The sequence below is a fragment of the Heliangelus exortis genome, chromosome 3 (assembly GCF_036169615.1).
Source record: "Heliangelus exortis chromosome 3, bHelExo1.hap1, whole genome shotgun sequence".
NCBI classification, from domain to species: domain Eukaryota; kingdom Metazoa; phylum Chordata; class Aves; order Apodiformes; family Trochilidae; genus Heliangelus; species Heliangelus exortis.
The window spans coordinates 29,523,979-29,546,217 of NC_092424.1; the positions used below are offsets into that span (position 1 = coordinate 29,523,979).

Genomic DNA, 22,239 nt, shown 5'->3' on the forward strand with positions numbered 1-22,239 from the left:
CCTAGAAGAATTTCCAAGTTTCCTTCCTAACTGGGTCCTGCCCCTTGGATTGTTTACACACTCTAGTTTCCCTAATTTTTAAAAATTTTCTTGTCTTGAAATCAGGAATCTGTCTTACAGACTTATTTTTAGTAGTCTCTGGTTTGAGACAACTCATGATCATGCAATCAAAAAATGCTTCCTACAATTAATTTTTCTTAAATTTAATTGTTTGAATTATTATCCAAAGCAAAGCTAAAATAGCATTGGTTTTTTTTTTGTTTCACCTGGACAAAATCTTCACTCAGTATTTTAGAAAGCTAATATCTACATATATTCAATACAATTATGCTCAGTTATGCTAAAAAAATGAAAGAATGCATTATAGCTGTGTGCAAAATAATGGCATAGAGAATTAAAAATAAGACAAGGAAATCTGTGAAACTCACTTCAACAAATTCTCTAGAGTATAGTAAGATGCAAAGAACTAATTTAGCAGGAATCAAAATAGATTAAAAATTAATCTTAGTTACTGAGCCACAAACCAGCAGTTAAGTGATGGATGTAACTAGGCCATCATGATACCTTACCTTTGCCAGTATGTAATTGCACAACTGATTTCATGCATCTTTTTCTGGTTCATACAGATACAGCTACTCTTTGGTTATGATTAAACGTATTTTTCAGCAAGTATCAAGGTCTCACGTTCTGTATGATTTTATTGTTCACGTGCAAGATTTATATTAGCAAAAATGGTGATTTATTTTCCCATTGTTTTGGGGTGAGCATCTGTTACAGCTGATCCAAAGTCAATGAAATGTGTTTTTTCTTTTTCTTGCTGTTTTTTTTTTCAAAAAAACCCCACATTGCTGCCTTTTGATAGATTATGTAGTTGTTCTTTCTTACACTTGTCTTTAAATGAAGAACCTAGATGATATGCAAACAAAACACTACACAAAGTCTCTTTTCAAAAAGTGGTTTCAGTAAACTTTCCCAAATCATCTTTTTAATTTGACAGCTTATCAGTTTTTTCTGTCAGATAATGCTATATAATAATGCTTCTCTAAATCTGCAGACAGATTTCCTTTTTTCCTTTATTTTTTTGTCTTGGATATCCTGGTGAAATACAAAGGCTCATTTTTTCTTAGGCTTGATAGATCCTGTAATTAAATTCAGATCTTGATAAAATGTGTGGCACAGTTGTCATTACTTGATCACAGAAGGTATAACACCTTCCAGTTAAATACGGCAGGGTGGCACAATGCATCTAGTTTAGAAGAAGAAAGAAAATGTCAAATGAGGAGTGATTCAGAAAAAGGTATTCTAAAATATGGAAAGAAACAGATAACTGTTCTTTTTGTGTCTTGTGGCAAAGGATGGTACCCATACCTGCTTACTATAATTAGGCACAGGGTGATATAGAAATGGGGTTTCTAAAGAAGTCTACAGGTGGTAGAGATTCAAGTTAGAGGAAGAAAGTGGAAGTGAAAACAGATCTTAGAATGAGACATGGAAAATCTGTGACAGCTGGTCCCATTCACCTCTTTGGGGAGGCCATTATTAACAATCCCAGTAAGAGTCAGATCACAAAAGATGAAACATTGGCAACACACAGGGTTTCTTTTCCACTCATTTATTTGGTTTGACCCACTATTTTCATGTAACCTGCAGGAGCACCAATTACCCGATGTAGTAGGATAATTTCAAATTGGAGGATTAATTTGTTGTTGGTTAAAAAGAATATGATTCAATCAAATTCTTTACCAAGGAATTTTAGGTATACAGTAGCTTCTTTGAGAATACCATGCTGTTATCTGTGATACAATCAGTGTCTTAAAGGATATTTGTCATTCCTTCTTTCCCAGTGGATGGACCATATTGTCAATGCAAAATTTTGAACACCAGATTCCTCTATTTCTCTTTCCTCCCAGCCTGCCCTCTAGTAGCTTCATATCTGTCTCCAACTATTAAGCTGTTGTGTTTGTGACTGTGCCCATCACTTTAGATGCCTTGTTTGATGGGCATGCTCATACATTTGCTCTAAGACTGGTATTAGTCCTCCTGGTGTCTGATAGTGCATGCAAGATGGGAGCCTGATAGTGTACTTCTGCCATGTGTTCCTTCTGCAATGCAGTTTGTTTCCATTAGCTTCTGGGGCAACCCTGAAGTCAGTCTGAAATGGGAGCCTTTCTTGGGACAGAACAAATCAATGCAATGTTGAGCCTTCCAACCAGACAATCTATCATATGGAAAACAAATTTAATTTCTCTGCAGTGCTATTTTTTTAGGTGCTCTCGGAAGGTGAGGTGTGTTTTTTGTTTTTTTTTCATTTGGGACACTTTTGTGCATGTGTCTCCAGGTATATTTTACTGGTAGTGTGAGGTGTGACAGCAGAACAGTACTTTATATCTTCAGGATAAGAACTTCCATTAAACTAACTAATTCAGAAGCAGTCACTATAATTCATACTGCAGCAGGGAAAAGAACAACCTTCTCTCTCCGAGATATATTTCAAGAGACTGAACCATGTTACCCAGGTAGCCAGGAGGATGCTGTTTTGAATTTATTGAGCATTTATATGCTTTAGACTCTTTTTCTCCCCTTTCTATCATGTGAAAACAGGAGCAAAGGCATATGCCCATCTCTGAAGCCTGCTATGTGGTCAGCTTTCTGCAGCCTTGAGTCCTGTTGGGTGCAAAAAGAACACATCTTGAAACTGCAGTGCCCACACTTTCAAAATACCTTTTTCTTTAATACTTTGAATTTGTGATAAATAGCAACTTGGTTATCACCAGCTCTACAAGACTGTTGTATTATATGATGCTTTTACTAGTAAATTCAGAGTGTTCCAGAAGTGTTCAAAGAGTTACCTTGACCTTAGCAAGGTGTAGATAAACCAGAGGGAGTTTTTTGCAGTTTATACAACCTGCCAGAAAAAGTCTGAAAAGCTTGTATGATTTATGTAACTTCAAAATCTGTGAGCTTCACATGTCACATTCTATAGTGTATAGCATTTCAGATAAATTTGAAGCAGAAATTGAAAATTCATCCCTGTAGCAGAACCACAAAATATTGTGAGCAGCATCCTGATTCCAACCCCTTAAAAATGGAATTTAACTGAACTAAGGGCAGTGAAATTATGCTTTTACAAATTGGTTTAATTGAGATGTCAATGGTTTATTTTCCTCTGTGGACAATTTCTAAGGAGTTAAATGGATTTTCTACTGCAACATCAAGTTTAGTGGACATTAAAAAACTGAATTAATAGCAGTGTAGTCAGGATTAAGTATATATAAATAGAGTTTTGATTTTCCTGTTTTATGGAATTGATGGGCATTAATAGAATACCAGTTTAAAATTTTAAAATTACAGTTGCACAATCTCTTGTTTCAGAGCACAACAGTAGCCTCCCAACACTTTCAACCAAAGGATTCTGTAGCATCTCCCTTCAGGGTCCTAGTGCTGTAGTTCACCCTCATGCAAACTCACTGTGGTTTTATCTGAACTAAAATACAAACTCAGATGGAAGATAGTGCTGTGGTTGCACTGTGTAGTCCAAAAAGCTGTGGTATTATATGTTACAGGTGAAAGATTTGGAGAGGGAAGTTTCCAGCTCAGTTTTAGGGTTCCTCCTCCCCTTTTTAACTTCTCTGTTACTTGTAGGTATCTTCTGTGTATAAATCATTTGTGAGCCAAATTACCATCCTTAGAGGTGCAGCACTGCAGTGTTCAGCATCACAGTGACTTTGGGGAGCCTGCATATCATAACCACACTCCCGATCTCACCCCAAAGCTGATGGATACTCTTCATAAAAGTGTTGAAGAGTGATTATAGTTAACTTTTCATTAATTAGCTGTAGCTGATAAACTCGGTATTGTGGACGACACATCATGTCTTGGCTTTGCAGATGAAGATTCAAAAAGCTCTCAAAAATATCTAAGTCATTTGTAAGTGGTCTGGAAGTCTGCATTAAGCCCTTGCTGCTTAATTATGGCTATAGCAAAGCTTATAATAGTAAGGGTAGGGCACTTGTTTGTGAACAGGATTGCTTGGGGAGTGGGGAGGCTTTAAATAAAGTTAGAACGCAGCAGTGCCAAGTGCCAAGGTATGGGGCTAAGCAAAGAGGACATTCCAGCAATGTCCTGGAAATGTGTGATTCTGAGAAGGCGCTTGTGGGGTCTCATCTTCCAGGTTGCTCTTCACACAAAACTTCATGTGATGCTGTGATGAAGAAGTTTATGGAAATTGCTTTTGTGGGTACATATGGGTTAAAAATGTTAGAACTGGGGAGGATCTTACCACCCTTTACTGTACTCTGAAGTCAGCTCTGGAACAGGTATCAAAGTTTCTACCTAGAATCTGTGGTTCTGTGGAAAAAAATTGGAAGATATGTAACGACTCCAAATTGAGTTCTATCTCAACTGGTTTATAGTTTCAAGAAGAAAACTTTAAAAAGTTACTTGATTACAGTACAGGTGCTAGATGCTTGGGGTGCTCTTTAGCTGTACCTATAAAGCCTAAGATTTCAGAAATTCATGGAAGAAATAGAGCATGTGATTTCAACAGTAAGTCTTCGAATTCAGCACTGAAAGATTTTCCTCTATGTGTGTCATTGCATTAAGGCAGATATTTTCCTGGAAGACTTTTTTGAGCCTTTTACAGGTTATAAATTAACCAAACAATAGTTTTATGGGTGAATACAGAACTGAGTGGGGAATGAGAGGCTGGAGAGCACAGTGGTGGAGAGGAACCTGGGGGTGCTGCTTGATGGCAAATTGAATATGAGCCAGCAGTGTGTCCTGGCAGCCAAGAGGGCCAAGCATATCCTAGGGTGTAACAAGCACAGCATCACCAGCCAGTCAAGGGAGGTGCAGCCTCCCTTTGAGTATCATAGAATCATAGAATAGGCTGGGTTGGAAGGGACCTCAGAGATCATCGAGTCCAACCCTTGAACAACTACCGCCACAGTCACTAGACTATGGCACTGAGTGCCATATCGAGTCGCTTTTTAAATGTCTCCAGGGATGAAGAGTCCACCACCTCCCTAGGCAGCCCGTTCCAATGTCTGATCAATGTCTGAGTACTGTGTGAAGCTTTGGACATCACAGTATAGAAAAGCCATCAAGGTATTGGAGAGTGTCCAAAGGAGAGCAACAAGGATGGTGAAGGCTTTTGAAGACTTATGAGGAGCAGCTGAGGTCACTTGGGTTGATCAGTTTGGAGAAGAGGAGGCTGAGGGGTGACCTCGTTGCAGTCTGTGGCTTCCTCATGAGGGGAAGAGATGGCACTGGCACTGATTTCTTCACTCCTGTGGCCAAAGACAGGACGCAGGGAAATGGTAGGAAGCTGAGTCAGGAGAGGTTTAGGTTAGACATTTAATATTTCATAATACTTCATAATTCTCAGTACTGTCATTTAAAAATAAAAATAATTTAAACAGCATGTTTAATTTATTTGAATAGTGCATTAGTGCTTTGTGCTGGAGAAGCTACTAGAATTCATAAAGCTGGAAAGATGATAATGTCCTTATCTAATTTCTTCAATATAGTGGATTTCAGTAGGTTTTTAAAAGGTCAAGTGATTTCCTGAGAAAAAGTGAATGTGTAAATTGTTTTAGCAGAGCTATTGTCTTCCAAAACTTGCTCTATTTTCCATTTAACCTTTCATAAGTCTTTCAAAGTGGAGTCAACTTTGTGGATATTATGTTGGCAAATGGATTTTTCTAGAAAATAAAAAATTAAACATATTGACAGTTGATTATTAATTACATATTTCCTTGCAACTTTGTGTACACTTCAGTAGTTCATAATTGATTGCTTTTACATTCTGTGGGGTTTTTTGGGTGTTTTTTGTTTACTTGGATTTTTTTTTTTGTTTGTTTTCATTCAGATTAACTCTGCAAATCAAGCCAATACATTTAGACCTACACAAAATTTAGCTGCTAGCTTTGCATTCCCCATATTAAATGTGGCGTTGCTAACTTTAAAACAAATGAAAGTGTGTTCTAGGCAAGGGCTTAAAAAATTGGGATAATATGATTTTGCTGTTGGAGATCAGATCCGTATGATGCATCTGGCACTGGAGCTTGTGGCTTTTTCTTCTAGTTGCCCAGGGCTACCTTGACACCAGCTGTCATCTGAAAACATCCAATAAGTGTTCTATAGCTACAAAGGCCTTGTCAGGCTATGATTAAGCAAGGCACTTGAGACTTGTTTTTGTGGTTGATGTTCAGCATGTCTTTACAGGATTTCACAGAAAAGGGGAAACTAAAGTGGATTTTCCATAGTTGTTGGTAACATCACTGTGACAGCATTTCTCACAACTATCCCCCTCACATGTGCTTTATTCAGCAGTGGGTCTTTATCCTGTTTCTAGTATACTAGAAGTCATGAAGCATAGATTTTACTAAAGTGATAAATATATTATGGTAACCACCTTTCCCCTCCCTTAAGAACTTCCGAAATTATAAAATCAGAGAAGCACAGAATTGTTTTTATTGGGAAAGACCTTCAAGATCAGGTACAACTGTTAATCTGACACTGCCAAGTCCACCACTGAACCATGTCCCTAAGCACAGAATCAAACTTTAAAAGTTTTGGATATAGAAATCAAGAGCATATGAGCAATGAGCTTTTTCAAAATCAGAATTTCAGAGGAAAATAACTTTTACATTCTCAGTATAGACTACACAAAAAAATGAAGTGAAACATAATCACAAGAGGGAAATACTTGGCTAATTGGAAACACTTGGCAGATTTTTAAAAAAAGAGCTGTACTTCATAAAAGTTACAGTGATGTGCTGGGAGTCTACCCATTAAGCTACTGCATGGTGGACTGCTCATTATAATTCTGCAGTCCTAAAGCACTCGTCTGCTTTTATCTCTGTGAGCATCTGTTTCTATTATTTACAGTTTCTGTTTCTATGTCTTGCCAAAAGCGTGTAAAAAAAACCTCCTATATGTACAAGTTTAAACCTTTCCATTTGAAATAGATTATTCTTTTATAGTGAAATGTCTGCAAGTCATAAATACACAAATTGAAATGCCAGCTTTAGACAGAACTGAATGTCTGGAGTTTGCTTTAGCCAAGGGCTACTTTTTTTTTTCCCTACACTGTTGACACAGAGCAGATTTTTATCTCTTAAATGCCATTTTCTGTCTGTATGGGTGCATTTGGTTACTTCTGCTTGGCAAAGGCTTGTCCAAATAATCTCACTTCTGTTGTTTCCACTGGCTTGTGTTTAATCATGAATATCCCTAAGGGGAAGGAGCTGATGCAACCTCGGCAGATGCAGTGAGCGTGACAAAACACCTGCATGGTCCAAAACTTAGGGGCATAGTTGTGGTTAAATCTAGCATTTACATGGTTCGTGAATGAACATGAAATCATTGGTTTTAATATTTGCAGTTGCAGTCAAGTTTGGTTTGTGCTGTTGATGAGGGCTGATGCAGGTTGCCTTGGCTTTCTAACATTTTTGTCTTTGGTCATGCAATGAGCCTGGAACTATCCTCACTGCACCCTGCATTGCCTCCAAACAGTCTGCTAGAGCAGGTCAATTGCAGTAGCTTTGGTGTGCACAACTGAAGGCCAAACTGTTTTCTCTTACGAATCATAGAACCAGGAGCAGAATCTAACACCAGAAGAATTTTTTTTTAACTGTTCCAGGTAACTTTTCAAATTTCTAATGGCACAGAAATAATATATATAGAAAACATACAGGAGTTTCCAAAGCCTTTCAGTGGCTACAATAAAATGCAATGGTGTGACCTCGGCAGTTTGTCCTATTCTGTCCTCAGAACTTGCAGCGTGATTAAACTTAATTAGGAGGCTTGCACGTAGTTAATAATTGATGGCTTCTATCTGAATATTGGGTACTCATGGGGTTGCAGACCAATATAAATTTAAAATAAGAGCTGAGCACAGTGTTTTCCATTTGCCATTGTTCATTTATATAATGTGAGTATTATTGCTGTCAAGAGACATTCTATATAGCACCTCTTTGGTAACATGAAATGAGGATCATTCTGATTGCCATCTGGGTTAAAGTCAGAACACACTCAGTAGTTGCTACCTCAGACCCAGCTAATTTTCATATTTCAGTAAACTGAAATATTCTCCATTTTTCCAGCTGTTGGATACCTATTGAATAAGAAAGTGCTTACGGTCAATTTCTGGTTAAATTTCTATAGAAAAAGTAACCTTAAATGCTGTGACATTATGATTTAGAAACAGTTCAGAACCCTTTTACCTTGGAAGACTGCAAAATGTCATTGTTGGAGTGATGTGGGTCGTGGTGTTGTACTTATAACAATTCATTTTTCATACTTTAATCTTCTTCTTTAATGATTTCTATAAATTTTCCTCCCTATTTTAGCAGCAGCTGTTCAATATTGGCTCCTTAAATGCTATACGGGCAGTAGAAAGGATCTTTTTAAAACTCCTGATAAAAACCAACCTTTAATTTATCAGACAATGTTTTCTTATCTCCTTCTTGTTGCTTTTCATCTTCTCTTGCTTGTTTTGATATACACCAATCTCTTAAAGTAAGCAATCCAAAACTGCACAAGCTGAGCTAGATACTGCATTACAGAGAGGAAGTGAGAGTCAGGGGACCACACTCTCCATTTAATTATTAATTAATCCAGTGAAAAACAATTAAAAACAAAACAAGACAAAAGGTAGTTGATTTTAAGTGAAGGTTCAAATCTTCCTGAGAAGTTAAAGAGATTTCTGAGTTCTGTCCAGTAGAAAGTTGTCAAACTATGATTTAATTTGGTTGATATGGTAGAATGAAGCAAGGAGCTTTCAGGGGAACATGAGGTGTTTTGGTAGAGTCTGTAGGATCACTGGAGTGGGAATCAAGTTACTCATATATCTTTCAATAAATCTGGTAATTGTATTCTTCCTGAAGGCAATCTATGTTTTGCTTGGTGTTTAGCAGTTATAAGCCAATGGTGGAAGATTTCAGTCTGCTTTGAAGACTGCTGTCAGTCATCCTCTTGTGATACTTAATGTACATAATAAGGAATTTAGGAGTCCCTTTAGGGTACAAAGAGCCATATTATGATATGGTCATTTAATTTGAACTTGTCAGATTTCACATTTTCAAGTCTGGAGACGTTATACCTCATGGGGAAGTTATACCGCATGGTGGTTTCTGTTTTTTTATAACTTAGCTCTTCTGGAATAAGGTAAGGCATTGCAGTGTTGCTTATTTGCTGTGGGTTCTTCCTCTAACTTTAGAGTATCTTTGAAAAGTTATCATCTCACCGCACCAATGCTAAGATTTGTTGAAGATATCCAAGAAATTTTATGCCTACGCTCCCTTTGAACACCGGAGAAGGCCCAAATCAACCTTCTGCATATGTAATTCTTCATACAGTAGTCTTTGAAGCTGCCCATTGTATTGTCCTCCATCTCTCCCAACTTTTCATCCTACACAGGCAATGTTGTTATATTTTAGCACCAGAAAAAGACATGGCTTCAACAGCATCACCAAACTGTGTGGTGAGGTTGACATGCTAGAGGGAAAGGATGCCATCCAGAGGGACCTTGACAGGCTTGGGAAGTGGCTTCCTGCAAACTTCCATGAAGTTCAGCAAGGCAAATTGCAAGATTTTGCACCCGTAACAGAACAATCCCAGACATAAATACTGATTGGTGGAGACTGGATCTATAAAAGCTCTGAGGAAAAGGACTTGGGGGTGATGGGTGACAAGAAACTCAACATGAGCCAGCAATGTGGACATGCAGCTCAGAAAGCTAACTTTATCCTGGGCTGAATCAAAAGAATCATGGCCAGCAGGTCAAGGGAGGTCTTTTTTTCCCTTTTACTCCGCTCTCATGAAACCCCACATAGAGCACTGTGTCCAGTTCTGGAGCAACCAATAGAGGCCTGTTAGAAGGGGTCCAGAGTACGGTTTTGTACATGATCAGAAGGCTGAAGCACCTCTCCTATGAAGACAGGCAAAGAGAGGTGGGGTTGTTCAGCCTGGAGAACAGAATGCTCTGGCGACATCTTATAGCCACCTCCCAGTAACTGAAGAGGACCTAAAACAAGCTGTGGCATTTTCGCAAGGGTGTGTAGCAGTAGGTCAAGGTTTTAAGCTGGAAGAGGGTAGATTTAGATTAGACATTAGGAAGAAATTCTTTAGTGTGAGGGTGGTGAGACACTGGAACAGGTTGCCTAGGTAAATTGTCACTGTCTCATCCCTGGAAGTGTTCAAGGCCAAGTTGGATGGAGCTTTGAGCAACCTGGTCTAGTGGAAGATGTTCCTGCCCATTTAGTAGGGATAAATCCCATTTAGCACTAGATCTTTAGGGTCCCTTCCAACCCAAACCATTCTATGATTCTTTGTGGGTGGGGAGCCCTAAAGTGACTTCTCTAAGGGGTCTTTGGTGAAACAGCAATGGAGACAGAGCCACTGAGTTCTTAAAAACACCTTAAAACTATTTAAATTTAAATCTTATTATAGCTTTAGATCCACTTATGGCTAAGACATGGAGCCAATGTGGATACCAGGATGGTAATATTAAGTGCAAATCCTGTAGAAGTTTGTGCTTGCCATTGATAGCATTTAAAATATCACTCTCTCTTTTGATGGGAAGGGGCAAGCTCCATGTGCAAAATCATCTGTGGTACAAATTTTTGATCTGCTGTTTATTTCAACATTATTTGTATATACTAGTGCATGTAATAATAGACAATTCAAAAGAACTTTAGTATGGATCATTACCAAGATAGTGATTTTATTTTCTAGCTTCACCATGTTAGACTCCTTTGCACTGTTTGCTCTTGTACCACATTGCTGCCAGGCCATGTAGTTGATGCTTCAGTCAAATTTCATCCCTAACTACATCTGGAGGAATGATATGGGTCTCTGCCTTCCTCTTGCAGATATCAGGGGAGTTGTGATTCAGAAATAGCAGTTTCAAGATCATGATGAGAAAACTAGGGAGAGAGGTTGTTTGTAAATGGAAAGAGACCTTGATTTTATCACTTTGTTATTTATTTCCCTAGCAGATCTCTGAGACTAACAGGTGAATTTGTATTCTGTTAAAGAGTTTTTTTCAAAGAAAATATTCTCTAGCCTAGGTTGTTCTTCACAGACTCTCGATTTTCAGCCTTACTTACTCTCTTTCAAGGATGCTGCTATTTCACATCAATAACTGACACCTTTATTTCAGAGACAAAATAGAATTACACTCCAGCACTGACAATATAATAAATCAGGAGGGATAAAATACATATTAGTGAAGTTCACACAGTTGGTTTGTCCCATCTGACCTATAGATGTAAAGGCATGATTAAAGTTTTTTTGGACTGCTCCTTCTCAATCTTGCCACAAGATTTAGCTGTAACTCAAAAGATTTGACCTTTGCTGCTCCTCTCTGCTTACCTTGATTCTTAGAAATTATTGTTATTCCCTTGAAGCCATTCTACTTGTTCAGAATTAACACTGTGTTGAGACAAAATATTATCTATTTGGCAGAAGAATTCAGCCATCTAGAATTCAATCAGTTAGACAATGTCATGGTGCCCATCCTGGATGAATCATTTCTACCTAGCTTTTTTAATCAAAGAAATCTCATCCATATAACTTGGAAGTGTCATTCTAGATGGTCACATAGCTGTCTACAATTAAAGTTTAGGCACATAATTTGTTTTTTATGAATTATGGTTGAAAAGCATACCTGCCAAAGCACACTCAGATGGGTAACAGAAATAAAATCTCAAATATTTATTAACCTTCATGAAATTGTTTTTACTGAAGAAGTTCCTTGAGGTTTACCACATTGGTAAAACCAACCATAAATAAAGGAAGCATGAAAAATGTGCACTCAATACTCCTGAGAAAAACAGTATGTGGTATTTATGTTTCCCTATGGGGATGGGATTACCAGGTGCAGTAAGTGCACATGCCTTTACTGAAATCAGTGGGCCTATCCAGATTTCTTGTAGCTGAACGTATGACCATAACCAGATGTTTGGGAGGAAGCTGTTATTAAAAGATGCGAGTTTTTCACAGCATAATAATAGGATTTTTTTGCTTTTATTGTTGTTTCGTATGTACCCTTTTTTTAAAATGTAGTTGTTAAGTTACCTGTGTATCTACTAGTTTCATCATCACTAAACATATGTGTGTGTTCTCCTTGAAACTAAAACTGGATAAGATCCACACCATTTCTCCCTAGCCCTTTCAATTTTATTGTGTAATAGATGAGTAAAAGATAATGTAATGGTGTCAAATTGTGATGAATTTTTCCTCTGATGAGGGATGGGCTAATGTAATCAGCAGTTTTTATGTTTGCCACCTTTACAAACCAAATTACTATTTTCTTACTTTTCATTTGTATTTTGCTCCCAGTGGTGCAATACTGCTGCTGTTAGAATAAAACATAATTTATAGATAGAATCGCAATATAATGGGATGCACTATTCTCGAAAAATGTCCATTCTTTGACTTTTTAATGAAATGATTCAAAGTAATGTGTAGAATGGCCAAGACTAAATTTATGCTGTTAATTCACATAGAAGTTTCCAGGATCACCATCGAGATGTCCTGGAGCAGCTGCCAAGTAATTCATGTGGAGGCAGCAATAAACTTTGTGTAGAGTAAATCACATGTTAGTAATGGAATTACAGTAGCGAGATGTTATAGAATTAGGGATCCCCAGCCTGGTGACTGCAGGGGCTCCTTCTATCAAATGCACCCAATTTCCCACCCACTGCTTGAATAAACAACAGATTTTAACGCCTTCCCAAGGAATGCAGTTGTGAGTATTGTTTCAAGAATGACACGGAGTGGCTGGAGGAAATCCAAAGTAGGGTCTCAAAGATGATCAGAGGGCTGGAGTACCTCTCCTACGAAGACAGGCTGAGAATTGGGGTGGTTTAGCCTGGGAAAGAAAAGGCTCTGGGGAGATCTTCCAGTACCTGAAGGGGCTACAGGAAAGGGAGGGACTTTGTACAAGGGTGTGTGGTGATAGGACCTAGGGGCCATTCTGTATTCTCACATCACCAGTTGTGTTCTGAAGCCTTTTATTCTAAATTTTCAGTTTTTGGATAGGCAGAAAAAAAGGAGGTTTCAGTAAATTACTGTTTTACAGGCGGTGTTTCTGAAAGTTGAAAATAAACCAAAATATACACATGGATATTCATAAATATATAATGATTCACTTTTTGATACTAACAGGCATATGGAACTACACAGCATATTTGCCCAGAGAAGTTGCAGGTGCCCCATCATTAGAAGTGTTTAAGGTCAGGTTGAATGGGGCAGTCTAACTGAAAATTTCCCTGCCTATGGAAGACAGTTGGGACTAGATGATCCTCAAATGTCCCTCCAACCCAAAGCATTCCATTATTCTATATTGGAAAGTAAATAGAAATGGACACCCTCTCAAAAGAAAATAGGTCAGCCTTTGGCATAGTGAGCTATGTCCATACTAAAACAAATGAGGGAGACGTGAGACAGAGAAAGTAACAGTTCTTTGCATTGCGGAATAAGTAGCTGCGTAAAGTCACCACAATTTCTTGGCACAAAAACTGTTGCTCTTGATATTTCTTGGGACTATGTTACTGATTGTTCACTGAAAGCCTGCTATTTTTGTGATGCTGATAGTGGGGATAATTGTCTGACAAATTTGAACATTGATTTTTGAAATCTGGGTAATACTTTGGTTTGATGGTTAGCAATAGGATCCTGCTAGCACAGGAACGTGTATTTCTAAGCACTATGTGGGCTACTGCATCTTCTACTTACATTTCCACTGTAGATAGAGGACTGTGTTGGGGTATTTTGAAGTCAAATACAATGTGCACATTTGAGCTAGCAGGACTGATATTCTATTTGGACCTAAATTAGGCTTTTTACTCATCTGGCTCTTTTTTCTCTCACTAATTCTTTACTAATATATACCAATACAATGGAAAAAAAAAAATGGTCTAAAATACTACTGCCACCAAAAACCTTAAATCAAAACAGAAATATTTCTGTTCACGTTCCCCCTCAGAAGTTTTAAGTAGAGGACGTGGTTTTCCGAGGGATGATACCTGCATCATTCAATGCTATAGTTAGAAATAAACAATTAAAGATATTTGATAATTACTCCTTGTTGTCTGATATTTTGCTGCCTGTCCTAGCCTTATTTTATCTCACTGTTTTATTTAAAGAAGTCAAAGATCACTGAAAATAGAGAAGATTTGCAAGTATAAGTTTATATTTCACATTGCTGAGTTGTGGTTAGTTGTTAGTTTTATGAAACCTCACTACAAATGGCCTCTTGCTAAATTCTAAAGCTCTTCCACGTTACAGAACCAGGCTACCTTTCAGCAAGTCACTTTTGTCAAAGCCTTGGTGTTCCTTCAAGACATTTTCAGTGTGTCCAATGAGAATGTAGGAACAGTGAATACTCTGGTCTGGCCTGTACCGTATATTTGAATCTCTGGAATTTATTTAAATGAAGTGAACAAGAATTATTTTTTCTGACTAGGCAATAAGTTACAGCAGGTCTGTTTCTAGACAGCAGAAGGAAGTGTGCCTTAGCTGGTGATTAAGAATGGTGGTGTTCTTCTTTAAATGACTAACCTGGAATAAGAGGTTGGATGTCTTTTGAAAACTTAAACCTGTTTCACCTGAACATGTTTAACTAGTTAATAAGAAACATCAAAAAAGACAAAACCCTAAGGTCAATGATCATTTTTTGTAAAGCCATTCGATGATGTTTAAATTTGTTTTTTGGGTCTGTCTATAACATAAGTTTAATAACCTAGCTCAAATGCAGATTTCTAATTTTCAATTAACATAGGAATAATTTTGTTTGCTAAAATAAAATAAATGAATGAATGAAAAGTCTGAACCATGAACTGTTCTAGGTAGCACTTTTTAAAATTCCAAATTTCAAAAAATCATGTGGCAACTGTATAGCTCAAGCTTTAAGTATTAACTTTTAACCTTTGACCTTACAGATTTTAACCAATGAAATGTCTCTTTAAACTTTAAAGGAAACAATGATAACGAGCGCCTGGCGATTGCTAGACAGCGAATTCCATATCGACTTGGTCGAGTAGTTGATGAATGGCTACTCGACAAAGGTAAAAACATTGATTAAAACTTCAAATAAAAAAATAATTTGAACATAACCAAGTAATACTTCATTGTAACACTAATAAACATAAAAAATAAATTTCAGTAAAACTAAATTAAAAACAAATTTAAAAAAGTAAAATATAGAGTAATATTTGCGTACCTTGTATAATAATTTCTCTACATTTCTAGAAGTACCAGCTGTTTAATAATCTTACCCTGTTAACTTAAGGTTAAAGGGACTGTTAAATATAATCCACTAACTCTATCTATGAAGGTACTCATAGCAAACATTAACCAAAAATTATAAATCATTCATAGATTATATTACATGTTCCAGCATCTAAATTATTAACTAAAAATATATGTAGTTATGATATCTTCATTATGGTCCTGAAAAAAAATTTTGTTTAAACTGTAGGTATCTTAAATAGTGGGCAATATGAATTGCCATTCAAAATGAAGTCCCTTTAACGTTTACAACCTTCTAAGGGGATTTTGGAACAAACACTAATTAAAACAGAACTTAAAGTTGTGTGCATGCTTTTTGTGAGCAGAAACCAATCTGCTAAAGTGACTATTCTATTTACTAAGAGTGGTACTGTTGCTGAGGATTTCTCTGTTTAATGGAAATGTGCCATGATTTCTCCATCGGTATGTGTATCATTTCTGAAGCCGCTTTTACATCTAAAATCTTTTATTTTAATTGATAGCCTTGCTGAAAGCCAATCAGACATCTATTTTTGAATCTGCCTCTGAGATACTCAATGTGAACCATGTGTTTCTTTTCAGTGTGGATATTTAAGGAAAATAAACATTTAAATATAAAAAGGAAACATTTAATTTAAAATGTCAATATTTTATTCACTTATATAGATACATGACAGATTACTGCAGAACATATTCTTTAAAATTCGCTGGACCTAGTGACCTGTTTGCATATCTATAAACTCTCTCTGTGTGTATATACATATTTATGTCTATACATACATAAACGCACACTTAAAGCTATAGAGCCTATGATGCATTGTGTGGAAAAAAACCCAACTTTAAATGCTGGCAGACTTGAAGAAAAAATAATCTTAAGGAATTGGAAACCTGGATTTGTTGACACACACCAAAAAGCTTAACAATGGGTGAGGGGTATAATTTGTAGTATTAGACATTTGCAACTCTAGTTGATTGGCCTTTTAGCAAAAAAAAAAAAAAAAAAACAAACAAAAACCAAACCAAACAAACAAACAAAAAAACCCATCATAAATTAAGAAAAATGCAAATGTTCTCCAGATTTATGCATTTCATGGACACTTCATTAAAAAGCAATGAATTATGAGTCAAATCCTTTTCTTATAGTTTATTGCTCTCATTATTCACCCCATGAAAATCTGTTATCACTCGTGTAGAGTACAGTGTTCACAGTCAACATTTTTGCATGTATATAATATTATCTTCACAGGGCGTCAGCTCACAATCTTCAATAGCCAAGCAACCATAAAAATTGGAGGCAAGGAACGTGGCCATCCTTTCCAAGGCCAGCTCTCTGGTCTTTACTACAATGGCTTGAAAGTTCTGAATATGGCAGCAGAAAATGATGCCAACATCGTGATAGAAGGAAATGTGAGGCTTGTTGGTGAAGTGCCTTCTTCTATGACAACTGAGTCCACAGCTACAGCGATGCAATCGGAGATGTCCACGTCAGTCATGGAAACAACCACCACTTTGGCCACAAGCACTGCTAGAAGAGGAAAGGCCCCGACAAAAGAACCTATTGGTCAGGTTAGTTGGCTTTCTCACCTTTTGCAAATATTTTCCCATCTTTGAGTTTGGCTTCCTATAGCATGTTCACTCTGCAGATGAAATTATTCCTGTTGAAGAAATGCACAAATTACAGGCAAAAGTTCTGTACTATATGCTCGTGGATGCAATGTTGATCAGCATTTAGAGGGAAAGTAAGGACTTGCTATTGTTATAAACTAGGCGAATTTACCAGTTCAGAGTTTGCTTTTGATGAGTTTTATTGCCCACCCATCTCCATAGTGGTGGAAATTTTTAAATACTCTTTCTTTCTTGGTGAGTTATATAGATTATTTGCAGTGTAAGAATGCAGGATGTCTGGAATTGGAGATAGTGAAGTGGTGACTTTATCCATGAGGTAGACATAAGAGACCCATTTTGAAGAGGAAACAGGAAGGAGGTTTGAAGACAAAAAGTTGGAAAATGCTGGAAAAGAAGGAATTAGTACTTTCTCTAGTCCCATAACTGATCATCATCTTGGCAGTATTCCTCATAAGAAGCAATGGCAGCAGAGGAAATTAAAGCATTCTGCATCCTGAATGACTCCAGCACCAAATCAGAGGCTGTTGTTACTGGGTTTTGAGGTTATTTGCATTTCATGACTCTAGTGATATATTTAGTAGCTTTCAGGTTTTGTCAGGGTCTCTGCATAATGTGGGGGGGAATTTAATTATCAGGAAAAGAAAGGGGTAAAAACAGGTGAGTGAATTAAAAGTACCTTCTTCATCTTGTGGCTACAATGAATAACAGCATTCAGACTTTGCACTTTAAAAACCTAAAACTTACCAGGACATTTCTGTGGCACAGAATATTTTTTTAATATTTACTCTGCCTAAAAAAAAAACCCCAACAAAACAAACAAGCAAAAAGGTACAACTGCCAAAACCTTTTCTTATAGTCCCATGGTTCACATGCTTGATTGTGCACCCACTGTGCTGTCAAGCCATGACAGCTATGCTGTGAGATCCAGAAGTAGAACAAGGGGAAAAAAAAGTGTCATAAGCCATAGGGAGGAACAAGAGCAGAAGATGATGAATGAGGTTAATTTTCTCAAGAATGGAGGAGAACATACTGATTAGACAGAGGCAGAGGCCAAGTTGCCTGTTTTTGTTGTAAAAACTCAGTTCACAGTTTGAATTTGATCAGATCTTCAAACTTGACATGAACTTTTCTCTCTGTAATATTTTGGTACATTTTATACTATGGACTGAAAACTAAAGCGGTGTAAAATTAAAACCTATTATTTAGAAACTGAAGCAGAACATATAATTTAAAAGCAAGCTTTAAAAATATTATTTTGACTTGTATTTTCAAACACACGCAGATTTTATGCATTTTCCTTGTTTAATTAAAGTGCATGAGAAGCCACAGGAGAAAAAAAGGGGGAGGTGGCAACTAAAACCCAACTAGAGATACATGGAATCAGCTGCCTCCAAACAACGGCATTCATTGTAGATCATAGGTTGCAGTTCTTTCAATTATTATTTTAGTAAGCTACAGTGTTTTTATTAAGTAGGCTATTGGTTCTGATTTAAATATTATCTCCCACTTTATTATTCAACTAGGCTGATCTCAGTATTTTGCAGCAGTGACATTTAAGACGTCTTCAAATTTGCAGAGAGGAAGATGGATTTAGAATGTCCAGGGTATCTTCATAGTGTGGAGGAATTTGGATTACTAAATTAAATGCTACTAAATAAAAATTTTAAACTAAGTTAAACTGTTCTAACAGTTCGGAGAATGCTTTTGGCCTCTGTCACTCACTCAGATAAATCCAAGGCATGATTTGAGAGGAAGGGATCATTCTCAGTCGGCATCTTTCGTGATCTGTGAGCGATGGGAGTTTACTGGTAGAGTTGCTTTGCCAGCTGGCCTCCGTTTCCAGGAATATTCCCCAGTAGGATTTACTCACTTGTTTGGATGTCTAGCCACTGAGATTTTTTTTTTTCTTTTGAGGCACTCCAGTGGCATATTTAGAGAACAAAAAAAGTTTTTTATGCTAACAAACTTAGGAGGGAAAGAGATGATCAAGGAAAAAGATCTTCCAGAGATCTTCTGTTTCTAGGCTGGTCCCAGAAATTAAGTGTGGTCCCTAACTGACTTTATCAGAGCATCTACCCAAGTCTTCTAGAGCACCTCGCTGTGCTGGGGTTGTGTGACTTCAATACAGTTGTGCCATTCTTCATTCCCTCATGGCTGAGCTGGCTTCACTCTTTGATATTGCATTATTGTGAGTCTTGGCAAGCTCCAGGAGCATAGAGAGGTGCACAGCATGTTCTGAGGGTGAAGGTCTAGATCAGCCTTTCCTCATCTATTAGCTTGGCTGGTGTGAAATCTTGATGCAGCCCATTTGTAACAACTTGTTAGAAATAGTTCTGGATCTAAGAGCCCGAAATCAAAATTTTGGAGAGAAGTGTTCAGCCATTACAGAACATGGCATCCTGATTCTATAACAGAGCCCTTCTTGCCACTAATAATACACAGTGGTTTACTTCCATTATGTCTAAACGTCCTGCCTGCTAGAATCTGTGTTGTCATTAAGACTATACACTTAATTAGTCAGGGATTAAACTGGAAAGCCGTTTACAATCAGCTCTGTGATTTCATTTGAACAGATTGATAACCTACCAGAGTCAAAGCTGGAAATGGTCTGCAAGAGGCTATGATACTCATGGAAAACACAGACCTACTAAATCAAATTGAGTATATAATTTCTCCTGTTCATTGTTACCTGTTTTCTTATTCTACCTTCATGTATTAATTCCTGTGGTAGTGACCCATAGGACTTCCACAGATCTGTGCTTCAGGGGCTGAGTAATCACTTTCTATCTTGATGTCACTGGGAGATGAAGGCACTCATTATCTCAAGGAAAATCTACTTTTAATTTCTCCATTCCCTTTCATTTTTGCAATTTTTTTTTCTTATTTTTATTTACATACAACCTCTACAGAGTGTTAACGACATTGACGTAGTGTAATGTACACAAGAAGAAAAGTGACCTTTCTAGCATTAATTAGGTTATTGAAGAAAATATGCAGCTGAACAGCAATTGCTAATGAAGAATCTTATATTACTGCAAATCTGTGCATGTCTGAAATAGGATAGAAGCAAATGATCTAATCAGTCAGAGATTGTTTGCTCCATTTGTAAAGGTATTGAATTCAATTAAAGACTACAATACTTAAGATAATTTAAATCTATTTATAGGAAATGTTCTTTAAAAAAATCTACAATATTAGTGCTTAAATGGATAGATCTTCTCAGCAGATATCTAACTAATGCAATATATGATACAAGATAGACATGATTCTTGCAGAAAGTATGTTGAATAGTGTTGTGCATGATTTTAGACAAATTAAGTCTTAGAGCTTCTGGGAAAAAGTGTTTTTTGATAGTGACTCTACTCTAAATGAAGGTTTTCCCTGCTTGAAGGCTGTGTCATATTTTAACAATGGATGTTTTGGTGATGATTGACATCTCAATTATTATACTTGTAAATGTAAATTTTTCAAAGGGGAGAAAGGTACTCAAAGCCTATTGAATGTCAAATAAGTGGGGTGAATGCCTCATTTTCCTCAGTGCCTTAAAAATCTCCCCCCCCTCCCCCCCCCCACTTTGATTATAATGGCATCTAGAGCTGTCAGCCTTTATGCAAGGCACTTCATAAACACGTAGGAAATGACAGCCCCTGCCTCAAATAGCGTACAGAATAAACGAAAGGGATCAGGTAAGGAGGCAGAAAAGAAAAAGAAACTGGTGGGAGGAAGAGGAAAATAAAGAAACCATTGCACCAGTTCAGGGTTAACAAGCTACTTGTGGATTTGCACCCATCATGGGAGGGATAGTTTACTGCCTGGTTTTTGATCCAGGCTCTTTAGAGAGCAGCTGCTGAGCTGCAGCCGACCAGCAGGATCACCACGGTCTTATGGTAGACTGGAGCAGGCAATTTAAGGACTGGGTGGCCCAGTCTGTTGCAGTTGGGCAGTTGGTGCAAAAATCAGCACCATTTGGGTGGTCAGTGAGAGTTTTTCTCGGCTTTACTTCTCTCTGCCATTGACACATTGGGGAACCCATGGCTGCTGCTGCTGCTGCAGGAGCTGTTTGCTGGAAAGGCCTTTTGCTCCCTATACATTGGATAGTAGGTCAACATTTTGCATACTTTTCAGAGCACACAAAGAAATCCCCAATTCTAATTGTCACAAGACAAGGACCTCTGTTAAGTGAAAATATGCAGTTACATGTTGCTAACTTTGGGTGAGCCACAAGTATGCGCTGGGACTCAAAAATCATTAATTTGGTCTAAGAATATCATCCTTGTTATGAAGTTACTTAGTACAGTGATGCAGTGCAGTTCTTTTTTTCAAAAAAATGTCTCATTTGCAAGTGTTTTTACTGTACCATGAAGGTGATAAACTCCTTTTTAAAATTGAAAACAAAAGAGATTTACATGTTGTATACCTCCAGGAGCCAGAATGTTAAGCAAAACATCAAGTACTGCAATGCTGGCAATAAAAGTTGCAAGAGCTGGCAGAAGCAGAAAAGCTTCAAAGAGACTTGGAGTATGAGTTTTGCCTGAATTAAAATAGCACAATCAGGCCCTTTGGCATAGTTTGGTATAGCTGTATTAACTGGAAGTCACAAATAAAGTGGTAATAAATCAAGAATAATATGCTCACTTCTTATCCTTTTCTACAGATTTGATTATGACCACTCATCCACAGAGCAGCCTCTCCTCTCATGTGTTGGAAACTGCTTCTAAAAGTTGTGTGCAAAATAGCTTTTTTATTTTTCATAAGGGATTCTTGCAGTCATCTTTGTCCTCATCAGAACAGGCTTTTATCAATAACCATAAACCACTTCACCAACAATTGCAGTATACTGTGAGATGATTGCATGTCCTGGAACAATAGGCACTTATTTTCGGTCAAGAAGAATTAAATTGACTTCATGTTAAATTGATGAGCTGAAATCTGGTCAGTTGCTTTGGAGGGCATACATCAGGTGAAGGGTATGCTTTTGTATGCATATTGAAGCAGCAGATTTAAGTGGTACTTATTGTAGCATGGACAATGACAGTTTTGGCTCAGCATCTTGACCTGCCAAATATAAGCAAGCATTTAAAAAAAAAACAGGGATGTTTTCCACAGAAAGAATTCAGTTTTAAGGATGGTACATGAGTACATGACTTTTACACAGGGTAGTAAATGTGAATATATTTTATGAAGACACACTAATTATTAAATCAATGTAGTTAATAGGAGAAGTATTTTCCATGTGTATCAGATTAAAATTTTATAGTTTGCAATGACTGATCTTATATACGGGGATTGGGTTCATTTCATGCCTCTGCACTGCTGTCACTTCTTGCTTTGGAG

The 22,239-nt window shown here is 37.3% G+C and overlaps 1 protein-coding gene across 24 annotated transcripts in view; it reads left to right on the forward strand.

Moving 5' to 3' along the window:
- NRXN1 (neurexin 1) overlaps positions 1-22,239 on the forward strand; it is a 705,459-nt gene that overhangs the window by 591,871 nt on the left and 91,349 nt on the right. For 14 of the 24 annotated variants that reach the window (XM_071739794.1, XM_071739789.1, XM_071739790.1 and 11 more), the window contains 2 exons: positions 14,988-15,077; positions 16,526-16,845. In XM_071739794.1, coding sequence (XP_071595895.1) covers positions 14,988-15,077; positions 16,526-16,845 — 410 coding nt within the window. The remainder of the gene's footprint in view (positions 1-14,987; positions 15,078-16,525; positions 16,846-22,239) is intronic. The other 10 variants (XM_071739797.1, XM_071739798.1, XM_071739799.1 and 7 more) reach the window with 1 other exon arrangement.